General features: G+C 47.3%; 3 protein-coding genes across 6 annotated transcripts in view; all 3 read left to right on the top strand.

Moving 5' to 3' along the window:
- Nucleotides 1–1739: 1739 nt before the first annotated feature.
- rsph1 (radial spoke head component 1) lies at nucleotides 1740–4881 on the top strand. Of its 3 annotated transcripts, XM_068583528.1 has the most exons (9): nucleotides 1740–1998; nucleotides 2083–2196; nucleotides 2671–2776; nucleotides 2907–2997; nucleotides 3218–3353; nucleotides 3542–3613; nucleotides 4189–4452; nucleotides 4498–4531; nucleotides 4756–4881. In XM_068583528.1, exons 1-9 carry the CDS (start codon nucleotides 1948–1950, stop codon nucleotides 4800–4802), a joined length of 915 nt encoding a protein of 304 aa, XP_068439629.1. In that variant the 5' UTR covers nucleotides 1740–1947; the 3' UTR covers nucleotides 4803–4881. The 3 variants fall into 3 exon arrangements, with proteins under 3 accessions (XP_068439629.1, XP_068439627.1, XP_068439628.1); XM_068583526.1 differs by having other exon boundaries at nucleotides 4189–4531; XM_068583527.1 differs by having other exon boundaries at nucleotides 4189–4516.
- A 1115-nt stretch (nucleotides 4882–5996) lies between these two features.
- adprm (ADP-ribose/CDP-alcohol diphosphatase, manganese-dependent) lies at nucleotides 5997–8811 on the top strand. Its single transcript, XM_068583600.1, has 3 exons — nucleotides 5997–6668; nucleotides 7187–7309; nucleotides 7916–8811. Exons 1-3 carry the CDS (start codon nucleotides 6095–6097, stop codon nucleotides 8239–8241), a joined length of 1023 nt encoding a protein of 340 aa, XP_068439701.1. The 5' UTR covers nucleotides 5997–6094; the 3' UTR covers nucleotides 8242–8811.
- A 937-nt stretch (nucleotides 8812–9748) lies between these two features.
- LOC137789375 (dual specificity mitogen-activated protein kinase kinase 4) overlaps nucleotides 9749–12442 on the top strand; it is an 8098-nt gene continuing 5404 nt past the window's right edge. Inside the window, exons 1-2 of one of the 2 annotated variants that reach the window (XM_068582889.1) lie at nucleotides 9749–9919; nucleotides 12141–12176. In XM_068582889.1, the coding sequence (XP_068438990.1) occupies nucleotides 9808–9919; nucleotides 12141–12176 (148 nt within the window). In that variant the 5' untranslated portion in view covers nucleotides 9749–9807. Of the gene's footprint in view, nucleotides 9920–11926; nucleotides 12025–12140; nucleotides 12177–12442 lie in introns of those variants that run through there. The other variant, XM_068582890.1, reaches the window with a different exon arrangement.

Below are 12442 nucleotides of genomic sequence, written 5' to 3' on the forward strand. Positions count from 1 at the left end.
TGTCTGTCGTAGTGTGTCTGGTAGTGTTGATGGTCTGCCTCATACACTGCATGGAATAATTGTAGTCTGACCATTTAGTCATTGTGTGTTCTATAGTTTACTATAGTGTCACTCTTACAGTAAACTATGATTATCAGTTAGTTAGCCAATACTTTCAGTCGGCCTGCTTTAGGTTTATTGCGGTCACCATGGTCAAAATACATGAAACATGTGCCCCTCTTTTTAATTTATTTTGTATTTTAATAGTATATTGACCACTCAATTTCAGAATCTGGTCACCTTAAAAGTAACCAGAAATCAAAATGTGTCTTTAAAACGACTCTCATTTTTTAAATTCTGGTGTCATGAGAGAGAGATTATGGCTGTAAACTGACAAGAAGGGTGCTAAATCATGAACAAGCAGCCAGTGAACCCGCATGTAACCCTGCCTCCATCTTCAACGTGGGCTACTTCAGGGAATTCATCAGGAATGAGATATTCTTAGGGACTGCCCTCAAGGGGACAATGATACTCTGTGGGAGGACATGCAAGGGATTATCACTGCAGCCACAAAATGCCTTTCATTTGCCATTTTTAACTGGCACGTGTTTCTATTGATTGAATAACTGCTTCAGACATTTTGAATATTGCCTCCTCGTAGTCTCAGAAAGCCAAATTGAATGCAACGGATTACAAGCAGAGTTCTTTCTAATCTTTAATGCAACAGATGGTAAAATCTCGTGGCTTATGAGTTAATGTCAAGTCAAGTTCAAGTTGTCTAAATAAAGGGCTGCTATGTAGAGATATTATCTGCACTTTGATCATTTGATGGACAGCTGACAATTGCTCCTCCCTTAGCAAGAACTAAGTCATTATTAATAATAATTCCACCACATCTTGATATATTGGATAGTTTCTGATATGTAAATATAAATTCTTACATGCTGTTTATCCAATCAAATGATTAGTCAAGTTGTTCCTGCACATTGTGCATTTATGTTGGATACTGGATGGTTTTGAGTTTTTAGTCTTAAGGACATACAAGTTTTACTTTGTGTGAGCACAGTGTTGTAAATTTGCACATTCAAATATTAGTCTAATATTAAAGTCTAGGCCCATAGCAGCATAGGGGTCAAAGGCTGACCCCTCTGACTGGGCCTTGGACCAAAGGTAATAAGAGTTATAAAGAGGGAGATCTTCGCTTCATGTTACATGTGGTGAGTGTGTTTGAACAAAACTGCTGGTTCCACAAGAGAGGATAGCATCTCATAACGATGAGATATTGTATTCCATCAATCGTTCTGTCCATCAGGGAGAGGATCCTCCTCTGTTGCTCTCCTGAAGGTTTCTTCCCCTTTTCCCCTGTGAAAGGGTTTTACTATCTTTATTTGGGGGAGTTGTTCCTGATCCGATGTGAGGTCCTGGGACAGGATGTCTACAGATTGTAAAGCCCTCCGAGGCAAATCTTGTATTTGTGATTTTTGAACTGAATTGAATTAAATAGATATTGAGCCGTAATTATGAGATGGTCAGTCATAATGATAAGATGCTATGTCATCATTTTGAGATAGTGGTGTCTTGTCATGATGACTTTCATACAGGTTACATGTTTTATTTCAGTTTATTTTGGATAGGCCCGATTTATAAATGATCCTCAGAGGGCTTTACAGTCTGTACACATAGACATCCTGTCCCGGGACCTCTCACCGGATGTGGAACAACTCCCAATGCAGCTCTTCGCAACTTCCGGTCACGTGCGACTGACGGTTGTCACGGCAACCACAAACAAGCGCGCACATCACCGGCACAGAGTACCGGGACACCTTCAGCTCACACCGGCCACAGAGCACCGGGACACCTTCAGCTCACACCGGCCACAGAGCACCGGGACACCTTCAGCTCACACCGGCCACAGAGCACCGGGACACCTTCAGCTCACACCGGCCACGCTTCCAACCGGACCAGAGGATGTCGGATGTGGGATCTGATGAGTTCGACGACGAGCAGAATAAACTCGGGGTGAGCGGGAGCAGCACAGACCGTGTTCGGTGACGTTAAGCGGCTGAAGCTAACGGGACTCTCTCTGGTTCGGTTCACGGGCAGGAATATGAAGGGGACCGGAATGAAGCAGGAGAGAGGCACGGAGCCGGTAAAGCCGTTCTGCCAAACGGAGACGTCTATCAGGGCCTTTACGAGAACGGCGCAAGGCACGGACAGGTATGCTAACTAGGTAGCTAACTAGGTAGCTAACGAGGTAACTGGCAGGGAGCGTTACGCCTACAGACAGGTCCCAGTGCGGACCACACAGACCACAGCCCAGCGAGTCCCACGCAACACACAGAAAGCAGTATGCACGCCACACGGCAGGGGGCGCTGTTGTACTGACCACAGACACAGAGCCGCTCCGCCTTCACGCCAGTTACTTCATGCATGGCGAGAAAACCTGTGAACACACGTTTGAACACATTCCACCACATGAAAAGGAGACACTTCAGCCTCCAGATGAGAATACATTCTCACCACATGTTGCACAGTACACTGACATCTTCTGAAGCTGTTTATTCTATTCATAATAATACCTACATGATGGAAACAGTGTTCTTGTTACTGCCACCAAGGTTTACATTAAGAAAATAGTCTCTTTGACAACTATATGTATCTTATCTTATGTTTGACTGTTTTGTCTAATAGGGGACATATCGGTTCAAGAACGGGGCGAGGTATGTGGGGGACTATTACCAGAACAAGAAACATGGACAGGGCATCTTCTACTATCCCGATGGCTCTCAATATGAAGGTACAATACAGTTAAAGCATGTCAGCAGACCGTGCAGGCCGTGTAGTCCTGCGGGGGTTTTAAACTGTAACAGCTGACACGGGTCCAGCGGGAGCCCCAACAGGAACAAACTCTCCCTGTTGTCTGTCAGGGTCGTGGGCCGAGGACCTGAGACGGGGTCACGGTGTCTACACGTACCCCAACGGAGACACGTACGACGGAGAGTGGCTGGATCACTTGAGGTATGACCAGCGTTTTGAAGTCACTGCGCTGTTTTGTTGTTTTTGTTTCTGAAAGCACAGGCCTGGATTTACCACCTGCTTGGTTTCTTTTAGTGACACAGAGAATGCAGGAGAATGGGATTTATCTTGGGAAGTCTCTGCTGTAGCAAACAGAAATAGAAATAGTCTGCACCATCTTTATTGGAAGAGGTCCATCATGGTGGTGTCATGTGATCACCAGGCACGGGCAGGGCGTGTACCTCTACAAAGACACCGGCTCCCTGTACAAGGGCGAATGGACGAATGGCACGATGGAGTCGACTGGAGAGCTCATCCACTCTAACCACAGATACGAGGGGAACTTTGTTGACAGCAATGTAAGTTCTCCTTTGATTACTCGTTCACAAAATGCTTGGAAATGATGAGTCTCTTCCACTGGAGCCTGAGTAGTGGCAGAGGACAATAACAGTGTAATACAGTGCATTTACTGGACAGAACCTCTCTGGTAAAGCTGCTCGTGGTCCTGCCCATCAGATCTCCGCCCACCTTCCTTCTTATTTTGCAGCCACGCGGTCCGGGGAAGTACGTGTTCGACCTCGGGTGTGAACAACACGGTGAATACCATCAAGCAGAGCAGGTAATTCCACAGCAACACGTCACGGTAATCTGGATAAACCAGAAGTTTGTCAGGGCACACAGAATGATTACCTGTCCTGACGGGACACCCAGTGAGACACACCTCTCTTCACTGAAACCAGCCAGCGACTGATGAGGAGAACGGTAAACATGTCCATACACAGAGGACGCCCCGCCCGGGCTCCACAGATGGTTATCTGCCCTCAGGGGCCTCGGGAGGAGCACTGCAGGTGCTGCCACCGCCTTCATACACACCCTGCAGTCAGTAGCATGGGTCACTCTTGCATGAGGAGGAAGACCAGAATGTGGTGTCTTGCTGTTGATAAAGATACTAGAAGTATTCGTGTTCTCTGTGCATGTTTGACATCATACGCATGATGTGATTGGTAGTGTTGAGCATATCAGTACATCAGGATGCATGCTAAGAGCTGTAAGTGTGTTGGAGAGCAGTGTGTGCCATCTTTAGTGACCGCGCTCCACACAGTCATGCTGCTTCCTTGTAACGAATGCTGGACACAGTGAGCGCGTCACCATGAACCCACGCCTGCCTTCTGCTTGCCTTGCTCCATACTCAAGTGGATTCCCAAGTGTGTCACGGGGCTGACGCAGGGGACTCCAGTCCGGGACGCTCCAGTCCGGGACGCTCCAGTCCAGGACGCTCCAGTCCAGGACGCTCCAGTCGAGGACGCTCCAGTCGAGGACGCTCCAGTCCAGGACGCTCCAGTCGAGGACGCTCCAGTCCAGGACGCTCCAGTCGAGGACGCTCCAGTCGAGGACGCTCCAGTCGAGGACACGCCAGTCGAGGACACGCCAGTCGAGGACGCTCCAGTCGAGGACACTCCAGTCGAGGACACGCCAGTCGAGGACACGCCAGTCGAGGACACGCCAGTCGAGGACACTCCAGGTGAACTTCCTACAGGTATTTATACAAATACAACAGACCTGCAGTAAATATAGCTCAGTCTGTGTTTCTCATTGTAGTTTCTGGGGCATACTTTCAACTGTACTTTGAAGAAAGAAAGGCTGTTCTATGCCTCAAAGAAGCCAGACAGGATGAATGAGTGCTGAAGTGAGATGTGTGAAGAGATGAGGGGTCACCATCTGCTCTTGTGTGAATGATTTTGTCTGTTTTTCTTTGGTCAGGTGAGTTGAAGGAAAGCGCTTCAGCAGAGGACGGAGTAGAGAGCTGACCTGTGAGATCGATCCACAACGCTGCGAGGCAAAATAAATACGCTTATAAAGATTGAAATAAATGTGTTTTTCCATGAAGATGTGTGGTTGTTGTCGCACTGAGGAACTTTTCATTGCCGACTGTAATCAATTGTGGATGTATTGTGCACTTGTCATACACTGCCTCAGAACAACATATATTTTCTCAGGTGAGAAGGTAAACTTAATGATGTAACCAGCAATAAAACCTCAGTACAGGAGCTGCAGGGCCAGTCAAAACCTTTTCAGGGCCTGAAGCAAGTTTTAGTTTGGACCTCCAAGCAGCTTGTACATCTATATTTGTATATTGCCAAATCACAACATAAACTATCTGATGAGACCTTTGGAAAGAGCATCTCTTTAACATTTCCCCATGAGCAAGCAGCTGCCAAGAAGAAACCTGGAAACCTGGAACAGGACCAGGCTCTGAGTGGCACTGAGTTTACTTCATGAGCCTCAGACCGCTGTTATTCCAAGAACTGCAATTCCTTCCTTCTGTTCAGTATGCTTCTCTCTGGGTGACGTCCTGTAAAACATGTGTGAGTGAACGTATCAGTAGTGGGTTCCATCTCCTGAATGCTTTTAGCTTTATTATAATTAGGTTCCATCAAATGAATGGTATCACATTGTGCTGAAACTAGCATGTAAGTGTACTCAGAGAAATGGAGAGGATTCATTGTTTGGAAGAACTGATGTTGTAGCCGCTAAGACGTTCTTTTTTTATTTTAGCCTTTAGCCACCAAAGAAGAGGGGGATGTTATAATTGTGACATTAATTTCACAGCCAGACACTACACATGTAGTCTTGCATATATCAGATCCATCTCCACAGCTGTATCGGTGCTAACGACAGCTTACCAGGGGACATCTAATAATTGGATGAGCAAGTTGCGTTTGATGCATTCTGTCAGGAATCTCCTTCAGTTCAGGCAGCAAACCTAGTTACTTAGTTTTAGGAAAAATGTCATGATGTGGGTTAAAATGTCATGATCTCTAGCAAACAGGCAGACTTCTCCCATGTGCAAATACCAGAGCCACTCGACCCCAACATCCGGGCTTTCTAACAGCTTTATTTTGAAGGCTCCCGCCGGAAGTCAGAGCGTTGATCGTCCTACTCGTCGCAAGCTTCACTGGCGCCGCTGTGGGACGATACAGGACTACAACTAACAACTAGATTTCATCATGTGCGGAAGTTGAGAGAGTACCGGGCCCGGTGCTCAACGCTTACGTCATCAGCAAGCGTACAACGGCACCAGTTATTACGAAGCTCGAGAATGGACGACCGTCCTCGCGGGGCGCCGCTGTTTACCTTCGGCGTGATAGCGGACATTCAGTACGCAGACATCGACGACGGATACAACTACACCCGCACGAGGAAGCGCTACTACCGGAGCAGCCTGCAGCTGCTGAGGAACGCCCAGAAAAGTTGGTCCGAGGCGGCTGTCAAGCCAGAGTTCATCCTCCAGCTGGGAGACGTCATCGACGGCTTCAACAAGAGCCGCGGCGCCTCCGCGCGGGCGCTGGACGCCGTGCTGGCGGAGCTGTGCTGCGGCCGCGTGGACGTGCACCACGTGTGGGGGAACCACGAGTTCTACAACTTCAGCCGCAGCGCGCTGCTCAGCTCGCGGCTCAACAGCACGCTGCACACGGAGAGACGCCTGAGCGGAGTCCCGGCGGCCAGCGAGACGTATGCCTACCACTTCAGCCCGGTGCCCGGGTTCACCTTCGTGGTTCTGGACGCGTACGACGTGAGCCTGCTGGGCAGAGACGCGTCCAGCCAGCAGTACAGCGCCGCCATGCGCCTGGTGAGGCAGCACAACCACAACCAGGACCTCAACTGCCCGCCAGGTACTTTGGTGTGTGTGGGTGTGTGTGGGTGTGTGTGTGTGTGTATTTGAATTAGTTGAAACTGTATTTTGTACAATTTGTTGTATTTTTTTAACCTGGACGTCTAAACTTCAACTACATATTAATGATTCACCTTAAAATCCATTGTAGTCGTGTGTAAAAATGTATACAAACAAGTGTCAGTCTCAATACGTGTGTCCCTGACTGTCAATGCGTCACAGTCACACGTCCACTTTTCCATTGCGTCACAGTTTCTCAATTCAGAAGCTTCATACTTGGAGATTTTCCTTTTAGCTGTGAATCAGATGCCAACCTCAAGTATTTATTTCTTCAGAGATGCTCAATTACACGCATTGTCTCGACTGTAGCAGTTTAGTGGGAAGTGCCTTGCTGATGGGCCGGCTCAGGGTCGTGTGGTTGCAGAGAGCAGAGCCCGTTACCAGAAGGGCTCTGCTGCAGCACGTTGTGTTGCACCCAGCAGCGGATGCAGGTGTTCATGTTTGGTGTTGTGGTTTCAGTGTCTGGCGGCCTGCTGCAGAGGTTCACCATGTTCAACGGGGCCTTCAGCAAGGATCAGCTGGACTGGCTGGGATCTGTTCTGTCCTTGGCCGACGACAAACAGGAACGAGTCACAATAGTCAGTAAGTAAAGCGTTGTTTACTTTCTGAGTCCTTGCATCTGTCCTGTGGGCTGACCTGACTCATCCAGCTGCTGCTCTGTGAAGCAGACCTGTAGTCCGGCCTTTTCTGACACTGAGACTGACAAAGAATATAGATTTTTGCATGCTGATAGTTGGACTCGCTTCCTTCAGCAGAGGATTAGTTTAGCCCCGCCCACCATGTTTGCGAGCTGTTATTTCATGTTTCCTGTTGAGTCCTGCTCCTCTGGTGGATCCTCTGTCTGGAGAACTCAGGCATGTATTTAGTATTTCTGAAGGATTCTCTGTCCACATTAGCAGAGGGAGGGGCGTAATAGCTCCAAACAGCAGAGGCCCAATTTAAAATCTGAAAATCTTCTGGGGCCCACCCAAACCGCATCCCATTTGACAATTGTTTTTTCAAAATTAAAAAAAAATTAAAAATGTTTTATTTATTTATTGTAAATGACCTCTCGCGGCCCACCTGCAGTACCTTCGCGGACCACCAGCGGGCCGCAGCCCACACTTTGGGAATCACTGTTCTAGACTAAAGAATTGTTAAAAGGCCTGATGGTAAATGTGATACGACCTCTCATGCTCTCCTGCCCAGGTCACCTCCCCGTCCACCCCTGCTCCACTGATGCCATCTGCCTCTCCTGGAACTTCGATGAGCTCCTGGCCCTCATCCGGTCCCACAGCAGCGTGGTGTGTTTCATGGCGGGACACGACCACGATGGTGGCTACCACCAGGACCCGGACACGGGGGTGCACCACGTGACGTTAGCGGGCGTGATCGAGACGCCGCCCGACAGCGACGCCTTTGGCACCGTCTCCGTGTACGAGGACAGGATGGTGCTGCAGGGGAGCGGGAGGGTCACTGACCGAGTGTTCCTGTTCCAGCCCACGCAGAGCGACACAGAACCTACGGCCATATGACACACGCTGTATTTAAGAGTGAGGAAATATTGGTGCAATGTCCCTGCGCCTGGAGCGGGTTTTAAAATGGTCACTTTAAAGATGAAAAACAATTGACAAATGTTACTCAGTTCAGTAGTGGATGTACAATAATGTTTAATTATTTCAGTTCTAAGAAGGCTGCTGTGAATGAAGCACTGAAAACTACTGCTCCAGACACACAGGAACATTCTGAGGTTTCAGATGAACTTTCTTCAGCAGAGCAAACGCAGTACCTCCATATACATGATTGTACTTCTAAGTTTACTATGAATTATCTTGACAACGTGTGTAACAAAGTATAAATTATACACTGATTGTGTTTTAAGTTGCAGTTAAATGATAGCACTTTTATGCCTTTTTGCAGATTTGTTTTGGTGCTTTTTCACCTTGACTTCATTTCAATGTTAATTGCAGAGCAATTTGTTGTGATTTGATCGGTGCAGTGTATTGATAACTATAACTGATATGAATCCAGTTTTTAGTTTGATGTTCTGCACAGGATGAGTGCCAAGGTGTATTATTTACAATGTAAAACAATATAGCGAGTAATAAAAATATACATCAGTAGCTCTGAGCCCATCTAAACATTGATGCTGCATTCATGCTCCACAGGAAAGTGGTGGATTCACGCTTTCTGTTAGTGGAGTTTTCCCCGTTTTTATGAAGCCAGCATTGACACAGTGGTAGTCGTTAACACCATGGAGCTCCTGCTTGCAGACAGCACAGTGTGTTGCATCATCTGTCTACAATGCCAGGTGCTTTGTGGTGGACAGCAGAGACAGAAACACAGATGAGTATGTAGGAGGATATTGAACCTTCACAAATGTGAAGTAACAATCCTAACTGTAGGTCAATGGACAAGCTTTTTCTGAATCATCTGAGTCTTCACCAGCAGATGGAGTTACCTAGGCTGTAGGTGCTTACAGGTGTATATGTACAGCCATCTCCATGACAACATAGCACACTGATGAAGAGCATGAGGTAGTCCAGGGCTCTGATTCAACTTAAACTTGTAAGAGAACCTCGATTTAAGGCCATTCTTTAACTGCTATTTCAAAGTTCAATAATCTAAATGCTTCATTTGACATCTTATAGTGACAAGAATGCAACGGAGAGATCATGAGAATAAAATATAAAACAATGTGCTCAGCTGTGTTTTAACACATTGTGAATCAGGATCTGCAGCAACACGCGAACAGTAACAACTAGATAATTACTTTATTGATCCGTAAAGGGAAATCCAACTAAAGGAGCACGCACTCTTTTGTGTTGACTATTTGGTTGGAAGTGGGGATTTGAGTTGCTACAGTGCAGACCACACGGGACGTGGAGAAATTATGTGCATAACGATACAAATGTGTCAACCATTACGTTGGGAAGTCGCGATAACTTTATTTCCGACGGCTCTTGAATGCAACTGCAGCACAGACGTGGCCACAGCGCGGCTGCTGCGTTCACGGGGCGCAGTGTTGCGTCCGGAGACGGAGAGGAAGTTTCACTCTCTGCATTGCAGCCGAGACACTGCTGCTGGAATCCAACACAACAATGGCGACTCCCAGTCCTGACAGCAACTCCACAAGCTCCAGCATCAACAGCATCATTGCAGGATCCGCTTCGCACCATTTCCACCAGCAGACACACAGCAGCAGCATGCAGGGTGAGCGGCCCCGGCCTTTGTTTCACCGCCCTTCTTTTCCTGCTGAAGACTGTGGAGTTAGTAGGAAAAGGTAGCTCGTAGCTTCCCAGAAACAGAAAACAAAGCCACAGTCAGTTGCGACAGAAAGAGGGAGGGTTTCCGGTCCGCATTTCCAAAACAAGATCCATGTTGTTGTCCATAGGATAAACTATTATATATTTAGTTCATGTTTGGAAATGTGAACACGCCATTTCATTTTTTAGAATGGCCTGTTAATGTATATTTAAATGCTGACTTTAATAAAGAGTTATAAACTGGGCTGGCAATTTGAAATTGTTAATTATTATTAAATGTAGCAGGCTGCTGTGGATGAGCACAACCTAACATCTATGTATGTTCAGTCACTCATCACAACTCTTCAATTAAATTGTGGCATGTTATTAACAAATACTGGATAGTAGTAATTCTTGTTAACGCAAGTGTTTTACATTTCAGTCAGTATTGTAATACACAAAGCGAACACACATATTTGAATGTTTACACCCCACGAACACGGTGTGTTGTTAAAGCGTTTCCATTTGGTTTTATGCAGCCTTGGACACCGCAGTGTGCGTTATCACAGCTATAGCGTCAAACGTGACGCTTTTATTTTGAAGGCTGAATGGCGCAGTTTCCGCTAACGCTCCAGCTTGACTTGCTTAGCTTAAGTCTAAAAGTACTCGGCTATCGGTTTAGCAGTGGTGTTTGTCTGCGGAACCGACCGACCTGTGTGTACCAATACACGTGTCTTGACTCCTTCAGCCCCACACGGTTCTCCAAAGACACACAACCTCCGTCATGTATGTGTGGCATCGTAAAGATGCATTCAATGAACGTGTAGTTCCCCGATGTTATTAGCACCTGGCTGCTAACTTCCAAGTAACGTTCAGACCAAGGCCTCGACTTGAGCGTTTCCCTCTCCTCCTGTTTGTCCCGCCGTCTCTGGCCAAGAATGGTGCACATGATACAGTTTAAGATGGATATACTAGTTATATTCATCTCTTGTTAAATCTTGTTGATTCATTTGCTTCCGTGGTTTGACAACGTCACGCGCGTCCTTCTGGTTTAGGAAGTTGTGAACATATTTCGGTTGACGTTTTGTCAGATACCGTGAAGGCATGACATAACCCGCTGAGTCTTTAACACTGCTGCCGGAACAACATGTCTGCCCTTTGTTGAAGTGTTTTGAAGTTGACTCTGTGACGTCCCACTTGAATAACTTCCTCTGAGTCCATTATCTAGCCGAGCCCATAGCTGGCTACGAATCATTTGGACCGTTTCATCCAAAAGGGATTCAGATATGAAGCTTTCAGCCGCTCAGAGTCTTAGACTCAGAGTCCTCAAGTCAGAGTCCTAGAGTCAGAGTCATAGAGTCAGAGTCCTAGACTCAGAGTCCTCCTGTCAGAGTCCTAGAGTCAGAGTCCTCCTGTCAGAGCCATAGAGTCAGAGTCCTCCTGTCAGAGTCAGAGTCCTAGAGTCAGAGTCCTAGAGTCAGAGTCCTCCTGTCAGAGCCATAGAGTCAGAGTCCTCCTGTCAGAGCCATAGAGTCAGAGTCCTCCTGTTAGAGCCATAGAGTCAGAGTCCTCCTGTCAGAGTCCTAGAGTCAGAGTCCTAGAGTCAGAGTCCTCCTGTCAGAGCCATAGAGTCAGAGTCCTCCTGTCAGAGCCATAGAGTCAGAGTCCTCCTGTCAGAGTCAGAGTCCTAGAGTCAGAGTCCTAGAGTCAGAGTCCTCCTGTCAGAGCCATAGAGTCAGAGTCCTCCTGTCAGAGCCATAGAGTCAGAGTCATCCTGTCAGAGCTATGGAGTCAGTGTCCTCCTGTCAGAGCCATAGAGTCAGAGTCCTAGAGTCAGAGTCCTCCTGTCAGAGCCATAGAGTCAGAGTCCTCCTGTCAGAGCCATAGAGTCAGAGTCCTCCTGTCAGAGCCATAGAGTCAGAGTCCTCCTGTGAGAGTCCTCAAGTCAGAGTCATAGAGTCAGAGTCCTCCTGTCAGAGCCCTAGAGTCAGAGTCATAGACTCAGTACAGACTGCAAAGCTCCGTCGTCTGGAGGCTGATCCGGACGTGTCTGTGGTTGGATGGATGTGTCCAGTAAGTCCAGTACAGTCAGTGGGCTGTCATGAGGTTCTGTCCGGTGATGGACGTGGAGATGCTAGAAAGGCTTCAACATGTTGTATTTCTGACTCCTGTTTTATCTCAACCCTCAGAAACCAACACCTGCTGGAGATGTCAGAATGAAACAGGTATTCACACTCATCTCACTCGGTCATTACTTTTTCATGTAGAATAGTAAAGTGATAACTTCAGGGGGAAACAAAGCAATCAAATAGTCATTTTAATGCACTCTGCCATCGGGCTAGCATCCTACCACTGGGAATACAGTGGAAGCACATCACAGCTGCATTGGCACTGAACCAGCACCCGGCCTTCAGCATTGGCACTGATGAATAATGAGCCGCTCACATGGGAACAGGCTCTACAGAAATGTAGTAAAATGTGTGTTCTTTAC

This window comes from Clinocottus analis, unplaced genomic scaffold, assembly GCF_023055335.1.
Source record: "Clinocottus analis isolate CAN_PGR_092001 unplaced genomic scaffold, fCliAna1.0.p SCAF_19, whole genome shotgun sequence".
NCBI lineage: Eukaryota > Metazoa > Chordata > Actinopteri > Perciformes > Cottidae > Clinocottus > Clinocottus analis.

Bases quoted from the DNA above. Each gene is read 5' to 3' on its own strand.
- rsph1 (XM_068583526.1), top strand. From the start codon at position 1,948: ATGTCGGATGTGGGATCTGATGAGTTCGACGACGAGCAGAATAAACTC. The intron at 1,999-2,082 runs GTGAGCGGGAGC...GTTCACGGGCAG, and splicing joins ACGAGCAGAATAAACTCGGG to GAATATGAAGGGGACCGGAA. The intron at 2,197-2,670 runs GTATGCTAACTA...TTTGTCTAATAG, and splicing joins ACGGCGCAAGGCACGGACAG to GGGACATATCGGTTCAAGAA.
- adprm (XM_068583600.1), top strand. From the start codon at position 6,095: ATGGACGACCGTCCTCGCGGGGCGCCGCTGTTTACCTTCGGCGTGATA. The intron at 6,669-7,186 runs GTACTTTGGTGT...TTGTGGTTTCAG, and splicing joins GGACCTCAACTGCCCGCCAG to TGTCTGGCGGCCTGCTGCAG. The intron at 7,310-7,915 runs GTAAGTAAAGCG...TCTCCTGCCCAG, and splicing joins GGAACGAGTCACAATAGTCA to GTCACCTCCCCGTCCACCCC.